General features: G+C 45.0%; 1 protein-coding gene across 1 annotated transcript in view; it reads right to left on the reverse strand.

Moving 5' to 3' along the window:
• Positions 1 to 7,105: 7,105 nt before the first annotated feature.
• The window catches only part of LOC107378775 (exostosin-1b), a 61,243-nt gene continuing 49,973 nt past the window's right edge, over positions 7,106 to 18,375 (reverse strand). Inside the window, exons 3-11 of the mRNA XM_015949170.3 lie at positions 17,864 to 17,971; positions 14,733 to 14,852; positions 13,114 to 13,246; positions 12,105 to 12,223; positions 11,703 to 11,798; positions 10,083 to 10,172; positions 9,819 to 9,979; positions 9,570 to 9,741; positions 7,106 to 9,418 (exon numbers count right to left, since the gene is read on the reverse strand). Coding sequence (XP_015804656.3) covers positions 9,233 to 9,418; positions 9,570 to 9,741; positions 9,819 to 9,979; positions 10,083 to 10,172; positions 11,703 to 11,798; positions 12,105 to 12,223; positions 13,114 to 13,246; positions 14,733 to 14,852; positions 17,864 to 17,971 — 1,185 coding nt within the window. The 3' untranslated portion in view covers positions 7,106 to 9,232. The remainder of the gene's footprint in view (positions 9,419 to 9,569; positions 9,742 to 9,818; positions 9,980 to 10,082; positions 10,173 to 11,702; positions 11,799 to 12,104; positions 12,224 to 13,113; positions 13,247 to 14,732; positions 14,853 to 17,863; positions 17,972 to 18,375) is intronic.

Consider the following 18,375-nt stretch of genomic DNA (forward strand, 5'->3'; position numbering starts at 1 on the left):
CCGAAATGTGCCTGGCTCGTTTTAATACAGCACTGCCCGACTTTAGGCTCCCATCTGTCAAACTGGATGATTTTATCTCCAGAGCAGCTTGCTGTTATCATGTCACCAATATGTCTGAACAGCCTCAGAGAAAACAGATCGTTTTTTTCCCACAAACAGATAATGTTCTGCTGGAGACACGCCATGCTTCTTAGAAATCAAAGACTTCATCTCTTCATATCAAAGCTGGTAAATCATCGTCCGTCCGTCCGTCCCTCCATCCATCCATCCATCCATCCATCCATCCATCCATCCGTCCGTCCGTCCGTCCATCCATTCCGTCCGTCCATGGTCTGGTCACGGGGGAAGCAGCCTAAGCAGGGATGCCCAGACTTCCCTCTCCCCAGCCACTTGGGCCGGCTCCAGGAATGCCATGGCGTTTCCTGGTCAGCTGCAAAACATAGTCCTTCCAGTCGGTCCTAGGTCTTCCTTCAGGTCTTCTTCCAGTTGGACGTGTCCAGAAAACCAGAGAAGAGTCCAGGAGGCATCCTAACCAGATGATCGAGCCAACTCAACTGGCTCCACCCCATCTAAAATGTTAAAATGTGTGTCGATTCAAATAGTACATCAGTCAATCACATGGCAGAAACTCATTTTACTTGGGCTTCTAGTCATGGTAAATAGGACTCGCTAAAATTGACCCTGAGCATTAGAATGGTGAAGAAATTAGATTTAAGTGGCTTTGATGGTACCAGATGGGCTGGTCTGAGTATCACAGAACCTGCTGATCTACTGAGATTTGAACCCACAGCCATCTCCAGAGGTTACTGAAAATGTTCGGACTGATTCTGGATGATGAAAACGACAGAAGCTCAAATAAGCAAATAAGCACTGGTTCCTATAATTCACAGACCAACAGAACTGGACCAGAAGAAAACCTTTACGGGTCGGATGAGTTTGGATTTCAGATGTTGGGTCAGAATCTGGTGTCACCAACATGAAGCATGGATCCATCCTGCCTTGTATCAGTGCTTCAGGCAGATGTGGTTGGTGTAATGGGGTTGGACCTCTCAGTGCCACCTGAGCCTGGTTTAAACAGTAAAGGATCTAAAAGTAGCATCTGTGCTCCAATTAAACAAAAAATGAGTTAAATAAAGAGTTTTAAAGTACTGGAGATGGAATATTTCTGTTTTGTCCGATCAAAAGGTGGTTTCAGGAAATGAAACAATACACTGAGTTTAATGATCATGGAAAAGTTAATCGATTAACCCTTTGATGCATAGTGGTCACTACAGTGGACAGGTACTCAAAATTGTTATTTATTTATTTTTGCTATTAAGCACAGCTGTTGAAGACTTTATTGCATTTGAGCCCCTCCATTTGGACTTCAGTAAGGCAAGCCAACATATTTCATGTTCAGATTGCACGCTGTCCTCTGAGGTGGACATGTAATAAATTGTTTGTAAATTATAAAATTTTACAAGAAATATTTGTTGAAATTTGTTTCATTCATACCTAAAGACAAATGAAAAAAATTGTTTAAAAAATCATGGTTGAAGATTTCATAATTCATGAATCAAAGGGTTAAATTCAAAAATACTTTATTAATCCTAGAAGGAAATCCGACGTCGTTATAGGAATGTGGAAAAGTTGTGTTTAGAGGGGAAATGATAACATGTAGGATAACAATGTATTTATTTATCTGTTTATTGTTTAATTTCTGCAGGTAGAATTCCTCTTTGGGGTAAGTGGGGGGGGGGGTAACTTACGAAAGGAAAAGGAGTACTCAAGAGTACTGTAAAGTATGTAAGAAGTGGTGAAAATATGTCAATATTGTGTTACATTTAATGAATGAGTCAGGTCTACACCTCTGTGACTACGTGCATGCGTAGCATTCAGTCGTGTTTATTTTAAACAAGCTATTAAAACATCCTCAAGCTCGACAAAAGAAAATCATTCAGCTACACAGAATGTTCAGTTTCTCCCAAATTTTTGCAGCAAAGCTTTGAACTCCTTTCTGAAACACAGGGCAACATGTTTGGAGAAAGAAATAAAAAATAAAAAGGATCATGCCATTTGCTGCAACGTTCAAAATAATCAAACAAGCAGATGTCACAGTGATTGCATAATTTCCCACAGACCCAAAAAGTTACTTTGGATGCAGATCTACACCTAACGGTGAAATTTATCAGAGCAAAAACAGACAATGCAGTTCTCTTGCAAGCTTGACTTTATCTTCAAAACGTCTCCCTTTGCATGCCGAGACGGTATCTGATCAGAAGATGACAGAAGAGGAAAAACGTTTTTGGGATTTGGCCCCGAGTGATGGAGTTTAATCCAACAGCGGGAGAGATTCCTGGCTGCTTGCACACTCAGATCCATCTTCATCACAGATACACATCACATCAGTGGGATTAGGCAGAATTTGCATATTATTAAATCAAAAGGTTTTGGCCACAAGAAAAAAAACAGACCCCAGGGTTCAATGAGATGCTGCAGCAGTGGGTAAGACACCAGATTTTCATTCTTGTTTGGGCTCTAGTCCAGTTTTTTTGTTTAACGGATAATTATAATTTATTCCAAAATAGGTGTGTGTGTGTGTGTGTGTGTTTTGAGAGGCAGCTGCTGCTCCTGCAGTGATCCCCTCAGCTGAGCTGACATCCACCTGCACCACGGGAGAGCTGCTGTCATTTATGCAGCATGTCAAAACCAGTCATCCTGACAGAACTTTGTAAACACCACCTTTCTATGGCAAACAATGAAGTACACACACAGAGGAGTCTAACAGCATGACTGGGTTTGAATCCCGGTCAGTGAGAGCAGTGGGAAGGCTCAGGATTCCTCAAAGAAGAGTTGGTGATGGGAAACAAAGATGAAGTTCAGTGTTGTTAGCTCCACTCTAGTTTAACCCAACTGTACTGATGTGAAAAACGTGTTGTCCCTCCCACGGATTCTTCATGCTTTTGCATTTTTGTCAACTCTGAATGTTTCAGATCAGAAAACAAATGTTAGTTATCCATCCATCCATCCATCCATCCATCCATTTTCATCCACTTATCCAGAGTCGGGTCACGGGGGCAGAAGCCTAAGGCGAGAGGGCCAGACTTCCCTCTCCCCAACCACTTGGGCCAGCTCCTCCGGGGCAATCCCAAGGCATTCCCTGGCCAGGTGAGAGACATAGTCCCTCCACCGTGTCCTGGGTCTACCTTTAGGTCTTCTCACAGTTGGACGTGCCCGGAAAACCTCACCAGGGAGGCGTCCAGGAGGCATCCTGACCAGATGCCCGAGCCACCTCAACTGGCTCCTCTCGATGTGGAGGAGCAGCGGGTCTACTCAGAGCCCCTCCCGAATGACCGAGCTTCTCACCCTATCTCTAAGGGAGAGCCCAGCCACTCTTCAGAGAACACTAATTTCGGCCGCTTGTATCCACGATCTCGTTCTTTCGGTCACTACCCAAAGCTCATGACCATCGGTGAGGGTAGGAACGTAGATCGACCAGTAAATCGAGAGCTCCGCCTTCTGACTCAGCTCTCTCTTCATCATGACAGAAAGGTACAACGCCCGCACCACTGCAGATGCAGCACCAATCCGCCTATCGATCTCACGCTCCAGTCTTCCCTCACTCGTGAACAAGACCCCAAGATATTTAAACTCCTACACTTGGGACAGGACCTCATCCCTGACCCGGAGAAGGCATTCTACCCTTTTCCGAATCAAGACCATGGTCTCAGATTTAGAGGAGCTGATTCTCATCCCAGCTGATTCACACTCGGCTGCAAACCGCTCCAGCGAAAGCTGAAGATCACGTTCTGATGAAGCCAACAGGACCACATCATCTGCAAGAAGCAGAGACCTGATCCTCAGACCACTAAAACGGGTGCCCTCCACACCTTGGCTGCGCCTAGAAATTCTGTCCATAAAGGTTATGAACAGAATCGGTGACAAAGGGCAGCCTTGGCGGAGTCCAACTCTCACTGGGAACGAGCCCGACGTACTGCCAGCAATGCGGATCAAGCTCTGACACCGGTCATACAGGGTCCTAACACCCTGTATCAGAGGGCTTGGTACCCTATACTCCCGGAGTACCCCCCACAGGGCCCCCTGAGGGACGCGGTCAAACGCCTTCTCCAAATCCACAAAACACATGTAGACTGGTTGGGCAAATTCCCACGCACCCTCCAGGATCCCCCCAAGGGGTATAGAGCTTGTCCAGTGTTCCACGGCCAGGACGAAAAACACATTGCTCCTCCTGAATCTGAGGCTCAACAATCCGACGGACCCTCCTCTCCAGAACCCCTGAATAGACTTTACGAGGACAGCTCAGGAGTGTGATCCCCCTGTAGTTTGGAACACACCCTGTGTTCCCCCTTTTTAAATAAGGGGACCACCACCCCGGTCTGCCAGTCCAGTGGGCCTGCCCCCGATGTCCACACGATATTGCAGAGCTGTGTCAGCCAACACAGCCCCACAACATCCAGAGCCTTAAGGAACTCCGGGCGGATCTCATCCACCCCCGGAGCCTTGCCACAGAGGAGCTTTTTAACCACCTCAGTGACCTCCGCACCAGAGATTTGAGAGGCCAACCCAAAGTCCCCAGACTCTGCTTCCTTACTGGAAGACATGTCGGTGGGATTGAGAAGGTCTTCGAAGTATTCTGCCCACGATCCACAACGTCCTGAGTAGAGGTCAGCAGCACACCGTCCCCACTATAGATAGTGTTGGTAGCGTACTGCCACAGGCCAAAAAGACCTGATAGGACTCTTTCTTCAGCTTGACAGCATCCCTAACCGCCGGTGTCCACTAGCGGGTTCGGGGGTTGCCACCACGACAGGCACCGACAATCCTGCGACCACAGCTCCAGTCGGCCGCCTCAACAATGGAAGCACAGAACAGGGTCCATTCAGACTCATTGTCCCCCGCCTCCCCCGGAACATTTTGGAAGTTCTGTCGGAGGTGGGAATTGAAGCTCCTTCTGACAGGAGACTCTGCCAGACGTTCCCAGCAGACCCTCGTGATACGTTTGGGCCTGCCTGGTCTGACCGGCATCCTCCCCCACCATCTGTGCCAACTCATCAACAGGTAGTGGTCAGTTGACAGCTCCGCCCCTCTCTTCACTCGAGTGTCCAAGACATGCGGCCGCAGGTCAGACAAAACAACAACAAAGTCGATCATCGAGCTGCGGCCTAAGGTATCCTGGTGCCAAGAGCACATATGGACACCTTTATGTCCAAACATGGTGTTCATTATGGACAATCCATGACTGGCACAGAAGTCCAATAACAAAACACTACTCGAATTCAGATCGGAGGGGCCGTTCCTCCCAACCACACCTCTCCAGGTCTCACTGTCGTTGCCCACGTGAGCGTTAAAGTCCCCCAGCAGAATGAGGGAGCCACCGGAAGGAGCGCTCTCCAGCACCCCCTCCAAGGTCTCCAAAAAGGGTGGGTAGTCTGAACTGTAGTTTGGTGCATAAGCACAGACCACAGTCAGAACCCGTCCCCCCACACGTAGGCGGAAGGAGGCTACCCTCTCATTCACCGGGGTAAACCCCAACGTACAGGCACCAAGATGGGGGCAACTAGTATGCCCACCCCTGCTTGGCGCCTCTCAGTGGGAGCAACTCCAGAGTGGTAGAAAGTCCAACCCCTCTCAAGGAAACTGGTTCCAGAGCCAGAACCATGCTTTGAGGTGAGTTCGACTATATCTAGTCGGAACCTCTCAACCTCACACACCAACTCAGGCTCCTTCCCCACCAGAGAGGTGATATTCCATGTGCCAAGAGCCAGCTTCTGTAGCCGAGGATCAGACCGCCAAGGTCCCCGCCTTCGACTACCACCCATCACACACTGCACCTGACCCCTTTGGCCCCTCCCACGAGTGGTGACCCCATGGGAAGGGGGACCCACGTTTCCTCTTCGGGTTGTGCCTGGCCGGGCTCCATGGGTGAAAGCCCGGCCACCAGGCACTCGCTAACGTGCCCCACCTCCAGGCCTGGCTCCAGATGGGGCCCGGGTGACCCATGTCTGGGCGAGGGAACACGGTTTCCATTTATATAATTCATCATAAGAGGCCTTCGGGCTGCTCATTGTCTGATCCCTCACCTAGGACCTGTTTGCCATGGGTGACCCTACCAGAGGCAGAAAGCCTCAGACAACTTGGCTCCTAGGATCATTGAGACACTCAAACCCCTCCACCACGGTAAGGTGGCTGCCCAGGGAGAGGGTTAGTTATATATATGTAGACATATATAAATATAACTGCCAACCTTAATTGGACTGTATTGTTTTCTCCTGATAAGACTCCCTCTTGCTTGAAGTCAGCCATATTGGAAATGTTTCCAGCAGGAGTAAGGTCAAAGGGCGTTTGGCCGGGGGCATGTTTGGAGAGGGTCTGCAGCTAGGTATTATTGAGTTTAAGGTCAAAGGTCAAACATTCTTCTTCAGAGTTGAATTGTTACAGCATGTGGTCATGAAGCAGCCCCAGACCATCACACCAACACCTGACCGATGCTGTCTTTTTCTGAAATGCAGTTTAGTTGTATACCAGATAAACTTCAAAATTCACTTTTTATTACGCATTCATTTGTATTGAGGTTTGTGGAAATACACATAAACAAATTGTAAATCAATAACGTTTTAGCTTTTAACCGTTTGGCAAGTGAGCGCCCAGCCTTTGTGTTTTTGGTCAGCGGACGTTTCGGTCATGGTGCTCTCCCATGGAGGGAATTTGTGCACACCTTTCTTTCTGTGAATTTCTCTTATTTCCCTCTGGGATTAATGAAGCATCTTTGAATTGAATTGAATCATGAACCCGGACCTGAACCAGGTGAGGCCAAAGGCTCGGGGTCTTTCTTTATGACAGGCTCAATGCGAAATCCTTTAGCCTTATTGTCAGCTTTTGCCGAAACCATTACCTAATCGAGCTAGACCTGGGTGTGGCTGCTGAAACTTAACTCATGCAGTTAATGACAGCTGGGTAATGATTTAATAAGGGAGGCAACTATTTTATCACATAGGTTTAGTTTGGGTAGCTGCTTCCCAGATACTACATTATATTAATCAATGATATAAAATGTCTTTTGCTGGTTTGAAACAGTTAAAGATGACAAAAAGAAACAATACAAACATATTTACAGCACTGTTTATTATATTTATTATAAAAACAATCAAAATCAGACACAAATAGTTGGTTTATATCAAAACATTTAATTTGATTAATCAGTTTCCATTTGTTTCATAAAATCAATTTTTCCTTTCAGTATCTTTCCATGATTAAAGTCTATAAATGTAGTTGTGCAGGCGTCAGTCTGTGATGAATGTTGTGTTGGGATGTGTGAGGGGAGAGAGGCTTTGGCCGATGGAGCCAACAGTGTCCTTGAGCAGGGAAAATCCAGGCACATTGGGATCAAACAGGATGTGAGCCAGAAGCATCCAGTAGTGTCATTCTATCAGAAGTTAACATTTAACTTGTTGTTGTTTTTGCACAAGGCAGATAAAAATAAAGTCCTATGTGTATTTCCTCTGAAGGCACATGAATGGAACCACCTGGCCTCTGAAACATCAACTCAAACAAGGAAAAGCAGCAAATGCCATCCTCTGAGCTGCAGAGTTCATTTTTAAAATGTTTTAGTCGTTCTGGCAGCAGCATGTTTGCTGAGCTCAGATTATTTATTTGCTTTTAAGCCAAAAGCACATTCCCAGAAATGAAGAACGCCACCCAGCCCTACTCCTACCTGGGGAGCACTCCATCCCTCACAAGCCTCCGTTTTTCTAGTCTCACGTTGTTTCATCACGGCCAATTAAGAGAGGGATGTGTGGCGTTTCTAAAAATAAAACCAAACCGCAGAAGTTCTCTTGGCACACGCAAGGTTCTGTGAATGAGGTTAGCTAAAACCATCGGCTCTTCACGCCGAGGCTGCTGAACCTTGTGTCGGAACAGCCGTGCGGTGGATGATCTGATGGGACACAAAAACAATCTGCTGGTTGGTCTTCAGAACTAAAACATTACAAGATCACCTGGTTAACATCCCAGCTTTATGTTCGGACTGCTTTGTGCTCGTGTACAGATCTGAAAAGGAGGCGTGTTCCTCAGATTCATCAGAAAAGAAAAACTAATTCAATGCCTTCATCTATCAGGAAACAACAAAAACTAATCAAATCATCAGATTTAAAGATGAGAATCAACACATCCCAACAAATCCAAGGGATCTTTACAGAACCTGGAGTTCCTGTAGCTCCTTTACGCTCTAAAAGTCGTTATAATAAAACAGTCTCACAGCGGTGCTGGATCCATGCAAGGTTCTGATCTGCTGCTGCCAAATCTGCCCCAGCATAATGCAGCTGGGTTTACGGTACACCGGCGGTGAGAGGAAATAAAGAAATCTCATTAACCTAAAGATAAAAGAGGGAAAAGCCAATCCTTCCATGGATTTTGCAGTGGTTCCTGCTTTAGAGAGCGTCTTCTTTTGCAAGGCACCACACGGGATGCTGTTCTAACACCTGATCTGGCTCGTCAAATAAATCCTTCAGAGTGAAAAATAATGAAAATCAAAACCATCTCCACGAATGGTTAAGACATCTAGCTGTGTGATGTGAACGTGGGCACATCATTTCACCAGAATAAACCCTTTAGAATGGCACACGATGACTTATCCTTGTTAAAGTCTGGAAAACTGACAAAGCAGCAGGATGAAGGTGTCAAATCAGAACCAAGTCTTTATGTCAGACAATCGGATCCTAACATGGTTGGATTATTGGTGAGGCACTGTCAGATCAACTATCCCCCCCCCCCCCCACACACACACACACACACACATACACACAGGTTTTCTTTATGACGGAAATAAAGTAGCGCTGGCCATTCAGTCACTGTATAAAAATAGCTAAACACAATCAAAAATAGTGTTATCCTCTTCAGATTGTTATTTCAGTAAAAACTCTCACGAGTATGCATCGTGTCCAAAGCTGAACAGTCATGTTTGTCTCTGTTGGGTCGCTGATGCAGCGAGCCGTCCTTTCCACCTGAACTCAGGTGTAGTTAGAGTTAGGGTTACTCATGAGGCGTCTGAGCGACCCCCCGACCCCATGAGAGCAGAAAGTAGAGGACGAGCTCTCCACATGATTTTACCTCCACGTTCCCTGGACCTGTTCCAGTTCAGCTCCACGCTGCACGCATCTACATGTCCGCCCCCTCGCTCTTCACCTTCTGTGTTCACAGAGCGGGGGTGGGGTGGGGTGGGGGGGCCTCAGGAGGGTTATAGTCTCTCGATTTCCCTGTATTTCTTTCTCAATATAGACACCTGGTCTTTGAACAGGACTGGGTCCAGCCTCATCTGAGAATGGACGAGAGGCATGGTGCCAAACCAGTTGGCAAACTTGTTCATGCAGGTCTGACGCTGGGCAAAATGGTCCGGGTCGGCCCAGCGGGAAGCTCTGGAGTTCTGTGGGGGTGGAGGGGATGAAAACAAGTGAGACGCTGCAGTCTGTGATGATACAGAGTAGATGAACAACTAACCAGTAAACACCATTTGTGCTTGTTCAGCCTCAACACCAGCTCTGAGCTACACCTGCGTGTGAAGGGATCACACTCACCTGGCCCATCATGGTTTCCTTGTATTGTTTCTTTTGGGTGACCTTGATGGGGGGTAGTTTAGTTACTGAGGAGACAAGAAAATTCATCAGGATGTCCTCGCAGTTTGACATCTGGTCCACCATGGTCCTCAGACTGGCTGGAAGGTAGGTGGTGTACAGGTAGTGGTAGTACCTGTGGGAGAAGAGCGACGGAGTGAGAAGAGAGATGGCGGCACGGTTGGTGTTAGAGCCAGAGAACAGGGTCGGTACTTGTGATAAACGGCAGCCCCCGTCAGCACCATGGAGTAGTCGTTGGTCCATTTGGATGTGTAGCCCCACCGCTCCTTGTTGCTGTCCCAGAAATGGCTGCGGGCCGGGTAACCAACGAGGCGGTCAGGGAAACTCTGCCACACCGTGAGGGCAAAGTCCACCTGGATCAGAGGGAGGGACGGAGAGAACAGGCACGCAGCTTTGTCACATCCAGAGAAACCAATCAAGCAAAAGACCGTTAACGTGGTTTAGTGGGAGACGGACCTCAGTGGTGGAGAGAACCGTGTCTTCATCCAGGCTGAAAACAGCCTCGGTGGGGATGGTGTCGTAGGGAAGAAAGCGACTGCTGATCACCTACACACACACACACACACACACACACACACACACACACACACACACACACACACACACACACACACACACACACACACACACACACACACACACACACACACACACACACACACACACACACACAAATATAACATGGAAGTAGAGCAGCACGATGTGATATCTGAGCATCAACAGCAACATGTCTGTGCGCGTCAGTCACATGACACGTTGTGCTGTGATGTCAGAAGTGAAATAACTAAACGTTCTCATCTAATGTTAAAGCCTAGTTAACATTTCTCCTTCTGCAGGTCCTGAGACAGTATCCGTGTTCCCACAGGTACACCGACGGAGTAGAGCCCAATTTTCTAACTATCCGTCAAAAGCGACGGAGTCCGCAAGCCTGTGATTGGTCAAGATGCTGAAGAGTACACAGCAAGCATTTTATTCGTGGAAAGAAATGACGGTAAACGTGGGTTTGGAGGTGGTGACTGCATGAAGAGGTGGAGGAGAACGAATTCTAAAACATAAACGCACTAGAGGCGACCGCAATGATGGCAGGGTACCCCAGAACACGTTACGCCCTCTGCTGTCCTGGCAGAGAACTGATTCACCACATTGACACACCAACGCCGAAGAACAAAAGGACAACATCTCCATCAGTACATGTACGTGTATGTGTGTGTGTGTGAGTGTGAACTATGAACTAGGTTAAAGGGTTCCTGACACGCAGCGATCCCCCAGTCCCAAAACTTCTTAACCAGCCTGCAGAAGCAGACCACAAGGGGTCGAGTCACGTGATCAAAAACTGTGAGGCATTTGCTGTTTGATGCACCTCTCAACAATTTACCGCAACGGAATTGATTCAAGCTACACAATTAAGAACAGGGGGCGGCGCTTTAAACCCATTGGCCAATAAAGCTTTGTTTTATGGGGTGGGGTGTGACCCTTCACCTGTTATATCAGGTACGATGTTGACCAAAGCTCACACATCAGGATCGGCGCTATAAAAGGTTGAGGCTAATATGAGGACGCTAACAGAAGCTAGGCTAACAGACACATCAGAAGGACATTTGAAGGTTTTATATTTTGTTGGACTGTGGACATTTTGACTTGTTGTGGACTAAGTTTTTAACAGCAGGACGTTGAGTGGGCCCTTGGACATAGAAGCATGGTTTTGTTTAAGATGGCTCTGTTCTGTCAGTGACAGGAGTATTCAAACAACAAACTGGACATTATTTAGCATTTCCTGGTGGTTTCATGAGTGTACTGTGTCTACAGCTATGATTCAATCTCTTTCTGAAAATCGCTGATTTAATGTAATTTACTCCCCGCTGCGTTTAAAACTGTCAGCAACATGGCGGCAGCTTAGCTTAGCTTAAAGTGCTTCCTGTATTTTTTATCTTGTATTATACGATATTAGATGATAGAAAAGAACAACAATGGAATAATAACAGCTGTTACACTGGAAACCTCCTACATGACTGTCGGCTTCCACCTCGTAGCGGCGATCTGTCGTTATAACAGCTTTACATCTCGTACGATCCCTACCTTGTTCTCTCCCTCTATGACAACTAGGGGCACCGCAGTGGCGGGCCAGCGGTGCTTGGCAGGAAGAGCTTTGTCACAGTTCCACAGAATTATCACCTGCACAAAGGATCAGAGTCAGACAAGCGTTCAGCCGCACCTTTCAATCAAACATCTTTAAACTCACTTTTGTGTCTATGCATTTATGCAAACATGTCAAAACAGATGTTCACAAATGAAGAGTAATAAAGTTCATCTCCATATTCATAAACCTGCATGAAGACGAGGATGTGATGAAGACAACCTGCTCCATTTGTCTATTTTAGGAACTGTCTCCCAAACGACTTCAAAGCAGCACACTATAAACACCACAACAGGAAACGGAGACAACACAACTCGACATCAGGATGGAGTGAAACTAGTCACCTGAGCACAGTACTGAGATTTGGCCACAGCCACAAGCAGCTTCATCACGGGTTGGGATAGGGAGACCAGTGGGGTGACCACATGGATGATTGCTGTAAACTTGGGGTTTGGTTTGATACCTGTGGGAGAAAACTAAAGTCATTCTTCTGTGAGTTTTAGGCTTGAAGAAACGGAAATCAGTAAGTTTTAGAAGGACTTTACATGTTTTACACCAAGGTTCCTCACAGAACAATCAACAGAGATGAAACAAGTGTGTGTGGAACGGGTCTGGAACCAAAACTTGCTCAACAGTTAAAAACAGTTTTCTGTGGAGCACGTCTTGTGACCTAGCCACATACCTGTGTGTGCTTTACCTACCAATTTCAGCACGCCTCCAACTAAAACCAACAGAAGACGGGAGAAATATAAAGCAGTTCTACGTGTGGAATGACTGTTGCGTTAAAACTGAGTGGCTCACTCTTTATTCGTTACAACGCCTGCATCACTGCAGACACAGCACCAATCCGCCCGTCAATCTCACGCTACATCTTTCCCTCACCCCGAGAACTTGAGCCAGGAACTCACCCCTGACCCAGAAGAAGGCATTCTACCCTTGTCCGACTCAAGACCATGGTCCCAGGTTTGGAGAAGCTGATGCTCATCCCAGCAGATTCACACTCAGCTGTGAACCTCTCCAGCGAAAGCTGGAGATCATGTTCTGATGAAGCCAACAGGACCACATAATCTGAGAGACCTGATCTTCAGGCCACCAAAACAGATCCCCTAAACACCTTGGCTGCCTCTAGAAATCATGTCCATAAAAGTTATGGCTAACAAGATCTCTGACAACGGGCAGCCTTGGCAGACATCTATTTGGGCAGTTTTAGGGTTAGCAGTAATTCCTTGGTGCTCCTGAGGTGTTTGATGTTCTGGACAACCAGAAACCGTGACGCGTCCATCAAGTTTCATAAACATAAATGTGCCTAACCAAACCTGGCTCATACACCATGTGAAGTGTTATGTTCCTGACCCAGTTTAGCGTAGTAGAAGGGGAAGTCTCTGAGGGAGGTAGAGTACTGAGGCAGAGCAAAGAGTCCACCAGGAAGACTGTTCCACATCAGGCTGCTCCTTGACCAGTGCTCCAACACCCGATCCTGGATGATCTAGATTTACAGGAGAGCGGAGGAAATTCACCAAAACATATGAACATGGTTTAGAAACAGATTCTCAAATCAACGACGGAAGTTAGAGAAAATAAACCAGGAGTCTAGAGACTGAGGTTATTTTGGGATGTCGTGTTTTATTGTAAACCACAAATCCTCCCGTTTAATCAGTTCTCTCTCCTTTTATTGTTTTCTACAAAGACAGGTTATTTTTGGTTGAGCTTCACAAGTTCAATATTTGGTCCATCTGTTAAAAAGCAGCTCATAATCTACCCAAAATACTTTAATACACGTTTAACAAACATCTGAATTAGGTTTTTATTCACAGAAAGACACAACAAAGGGAATTAAGATATATAATTCCAGCTTTAGTTTTCCACATAATTATACATTAAATAGATATTTTACAGAAGTACAAAAGCTGTTTACTCAGCTTTTACTCCAGTTACGTTGAGATTTCTAACTATAAGATGAGATTTTGAATCTGTGACTTTAAAGGCTACGGGCATCAATAACCTCCACCTTAACCCCTCAGAACAACCAGAAGGATGTTTTAATAAAATGACTGGTTACAGAACAAATCAGACCTTGTCTACGTCTTTTTAAATTGTAAAAATAAATAACATTCACAGGAAAACATGATGATGCTAGCCTCGCTAAAGGAGAACACCTCAGCTCCACACTTACCTGCTTCTGACCTTTAAGATCAAATGTCTGTGAAATTATTCTAAGATGGAAACTAGTAGTTCAAACGACTGCTGGCTTATAGGCTCACATGTAACAAAATTGAGACAAGTTTGAAAACTGATCTACTCCTGCTGCCACTCTAGTAATTTAGCTACTAATTCAGGTTTCAAGGTCTAGCACTTTGACATGTAGAGATAAACCTGTGATAGAGGAGTTTAGAGAAGCACGAGTGCTTAACTATGTTTACAGGTCGACTCAGAACGATGTTAAAAGCCTCTTTTACTCTCAGGAATCTCATACATTCTATCTGCTGCTCTGCCCTGCACCCTTATCAATTTTCATTCCTTTCTGCTCTCATCTGTGGCTGTTTGTAATTCTAACCACAGAGCAGCATGATAGTCTGGCATTTGCTGCACAGAAACCTGATAAACGGACCTTGACAGCAACAAACTATTGACATGATTGATAGCCAAACCTGCAAGATGCAGCCTAAAAACAACGCAGCTCCACAACGGATGTCATCCTTATTTAATCTAATCTGAAGCATTTTAATGTCACTTTATATGAACACAGTCTGAAGGCGAAGAGAAACAAGTGACTTTACTGAAGTCATTAACACTTAACTGTACTTGGAAGGTTTACTTGTTTTGTTTTGATCTAGATGTATTTATATTCAAGAGAAGAGACTAAGTTAAGTGCAATCTACAACAAGTCTTTTTAAAGTAATTCCTGTAGAATCCTGAAGCTTAAATATAATGTGTGTGTGTGTGTGTGTTAGTGTGTGTGTGTGTATACATACCTCCAGGGTTGTTAGCACTATCTTCTCCACAGAATTGAAATAAGCCTCCCATAAAAACTGCGTCTGTTGTCTGAGGGACAGAATCTTGTCCTGGTGGATGGAGCGCACCGTTGATGGAATCTGAGACAGCAGAGAGACATGCCAGGAACGTGTTTCACTCCAATTAAACATCAGAACACAGGGATGTAAGAAAATATCCTTACACTGATATATCGCGATAATTCGTGTTAGGATACTGAAATGATACATTGAAGCAGTGTATCGATTTTTTGCAGAAAATTCACATTGAATGTTCTTCTTTTGTGAGGTGCAATTCAAACTCCGACTGCTAGAAGGCAGCAGTTGTAGCGCCTTCATTCTGACAGACTGATCTTGCAATAATCCTGAATGAGTCAAAGGCCCAATCCCGATACTCACACCTCCCCTCTTGCACACTGTGTTCAGGGGTGCGAGTGTGTGGGGTGTCCCGATTCTCAAGTGTGGAAGTTGACCATGCCCCCTTTTCACCCTTAATATGCACTTTCCCCAAGTCCACATCAGTACGGACTTGGGCGAAGGTATTACCCACAATCCATTGCTGCGTAGGAATGTTTAGAAGAAGGCGGACCAACGGCTCAATTGTCTTTTCTAAAAATATCTATTTCCAAGCAAAAGAAGGTAATTTTAGGACGATTAATGACATTTATTGATGCTCTAAATGTTTTAAACTAAGATTTAATGTGGACAGCAATGAATGAAAATTTTGTCAATGTTTTGTTTGAAAGTTGGTAACTCATTCACTGCCAGCGTTTTTCAGCGTTTTCACTGTTTTTTTAAGAGTCACATAACGTTGCGCACGATGATGATGTCGACGCCAAAACAACCAAAACAAAGCGGAGACTCACCTCTTACATCAGGAAGAATCTGCACGTTTCGAGCGTTATCCTTTCTTCATAATCCGTTGTCAAATTGTGATCGGCAGAAGCTTTTCCGGTTTGCGCCTCACTTTTTTTTACAGCTGCGGCCCAAAACGATCTCCTAACACATGGATTTTCTGCTTTCTAGTCACATGAACATGACGTACACGGATGGAGATCAGCTTTAGAGCTGGGATGTTTGTTCTCATGGTGAAGGGGCTTGTTCCGACGCCCACACAGTAAAAAATGCAAATGGCGATTTTGTTGTCAATGGCAGTTAATGAGTTAATATAGATTTTTTTTAAAGTAGCACAAACGGCAAGCAGCATCCCAGCATGCGTCATGGTCGATGACGCAACAGTCCCTGTCCCAATTCGACTTTTGTTTACACACTTGTGTATTACACACTCAAAGCCTGACTGCGCACTTCCTCCAAGTGCACTTCACCGAGGACCACAGGGCGCAGTGTGAGTATTGGGATTGACCCTTAGAAGCATCTGGCCTGAGTTTTACAATTAAATTTCATTTTAAAATTGCTAATTTCTGGCTTTTCATGCCACAATATATCATATGGTCTCCCCTGTAGTGTGACATAAATCGTATCACCAGATCCCTGCCAATACACACCCTTTTAGAACATAAAATAAACCGTCTACAATGAAAACTGGTGAGTGACATTCAGTCTGACCCAGCTTTGAAGTAACTTGAAAAGACCGTAGTAGTTAAGTACACAAGGAGGACTCATAAATACGAGCCTCTAAACACCAAAGTTAAACAAGTGGTGCTCGCTGCAGAACCACAAAGGCGGAGCTGCACCAGAAGGTGGAGCTGCACCAGAGTCAGCCCCGCCCATTCCAGAATCAGCCCCGCCCATTCCATCAGAGTCAGTCCAATTCCTTCCAGTTGTCAGACTTGATAGCATTCTGGAACCAAAGAGGGTGTTATAGCTAAAAAATGCAAGATTGAGGATGGAGTTGAGAAGTTAATTGAACAGTTTTTGTAAAGGTTCCATATAATTGAAAATCTAACTTTTGGAACTTTTAATCATGTTATATTGTCATTTCCTCATAAGAAGCATGCCAAAGCAATTTTTAGCCTCATTCATGCATTTTCCTCCCATCTCAGCTTCAATTTGGTCTCCTCCCCCGAAGCGGGTCTGGTCTTGGTTCTCAAATCTGGATATTCTGTGAATTTTCTGACAAATTATTTCTGAAATGACCTCTACTGAGACACCGCCAATAAACCATACAGCCCATCTCAGAGACACACTAGGCAGCACAATTAGATGTAACGCCGCATGAGTTATAACAGATGTGGTGGTGTAGTGGTTATGGAGTCAGGTTTACATGCAGTTTTGTGCAGGTTCGCCTCCCATTACTGTAAGTTTTAGGTAGTGTACAACCTCTTTTCTTCATTTCTAGCTACACTTGCCAGTACTATGTTTACAACAATTTACTGGTATACAGTTTAACATATAATGACTAATGTGTTTTTTTATTTATTTATTCGTTTATTTAGCCAGTGTGAGTCCATTTGTGAGCAGAGTTTCAACTAAAATGCTGTTTAGGAACGACCAAATTCAAAGAACTTTTACAGACATAAATATTTTCCTGAAAATAAACATTACAGCTAAAATATAAACAAATTAAATGTTTCAGCTGGCTAAATAGATTGCTGACGACCCCACCGAGAATCGAACCAGCATCAGCTGAGGGGAAAGCAAAACTTAACTCAGACGATCTCACCACTAGACTACCAAAGCCCATTCAAAAGTCTGTAATGCTGTTATACACCATTTCTGTTAGACCGGCTGTGGGCAGATATTTGCTGAAAGAAACCTTTTCATTTCGAGATATATTCAGTCTTTGTCATGTAGCAAGTTATATTTATCTTGTTTAATTGGAGCATAGAACATAGCATTAACGACTGTAAACTAGTAACAGCCGTAATTCATGTGGGTCAGGTCAGTTTGCGATAAAGTTGAAAACAAAAACGGAAGTCAGTGGGCTAGGCTGAGTTTGCGTGAATGGGCGGGGCTGACTCTGGTGCAGCTCCACCTTATGATGCAGCTCCGCCTTTGTGGTTCTGCAGCGAGCACCCTCTCAAGTTAAAATCAAAATGGCCATTTCATCAAAAGCCTCTGAAAATTGCTGCTTTATTTGAAACCATTTGTGTCTGTGTAATAAAAACAGTGTTTGTATGCAAATCGACATCTGATAAGTTCAACACGTCTACCTGCAGCAGCAGTCTCTCATCCCCAATCACAGCTGCCGTTTTCCAGTCGATAATTTCTGAGAAGGGAAGCTCCCAGCCATTACTCAGCATCACCGGCACACAAGCTGCCTGCAGGAGGAATATTATACAAACACACTGGTTTAAACCTTTCATCGAGACTAAAAAGTACATGTGATAAATGTCTTCAAGCATTGCAGCAGTCGCGCATCCTTTATATTTCATATGATGTTAGTCTTCAGTTTGTTTCATCCATTGTTTTGTGTGAGTATTTTTAGCTCTACGGCCAATAAAATGAACAACATTTGACTGACGGTCAAATCAAACCAGACCCTTAAATCAACTCATTTCACATCAACTTTGCATCAACAGTCAAGGGCCTTAAACTTTGCTCATACAAATACATTTGCAGCGGTCTCTAGTAAGAATGAATGCCTGTGAGTCACACTCTGGGGAAAAATAGCTCCAGTGCATCCGTTTCAGCAAGGCCAATTCAGCCAGAGGAGAAAGTAGCT

Source organism: Nothobranchius furzeri, chromosome 5, assembly GCF_043380555.1.
Source record: "Nothobranchius furzeri strain GRZ-AD chromosome 5, NfurGRZ-RIMD1, whole genome shotgun sequence".
Classification (NCBI taxonomy): domain Eukaryota; kingdom Metazoa; phylum Chordata; class Actinopteri; order Cyprinodontiformes; family Nothobranchiidae; genus Nothobranchius; species Nothobranchius furzeri.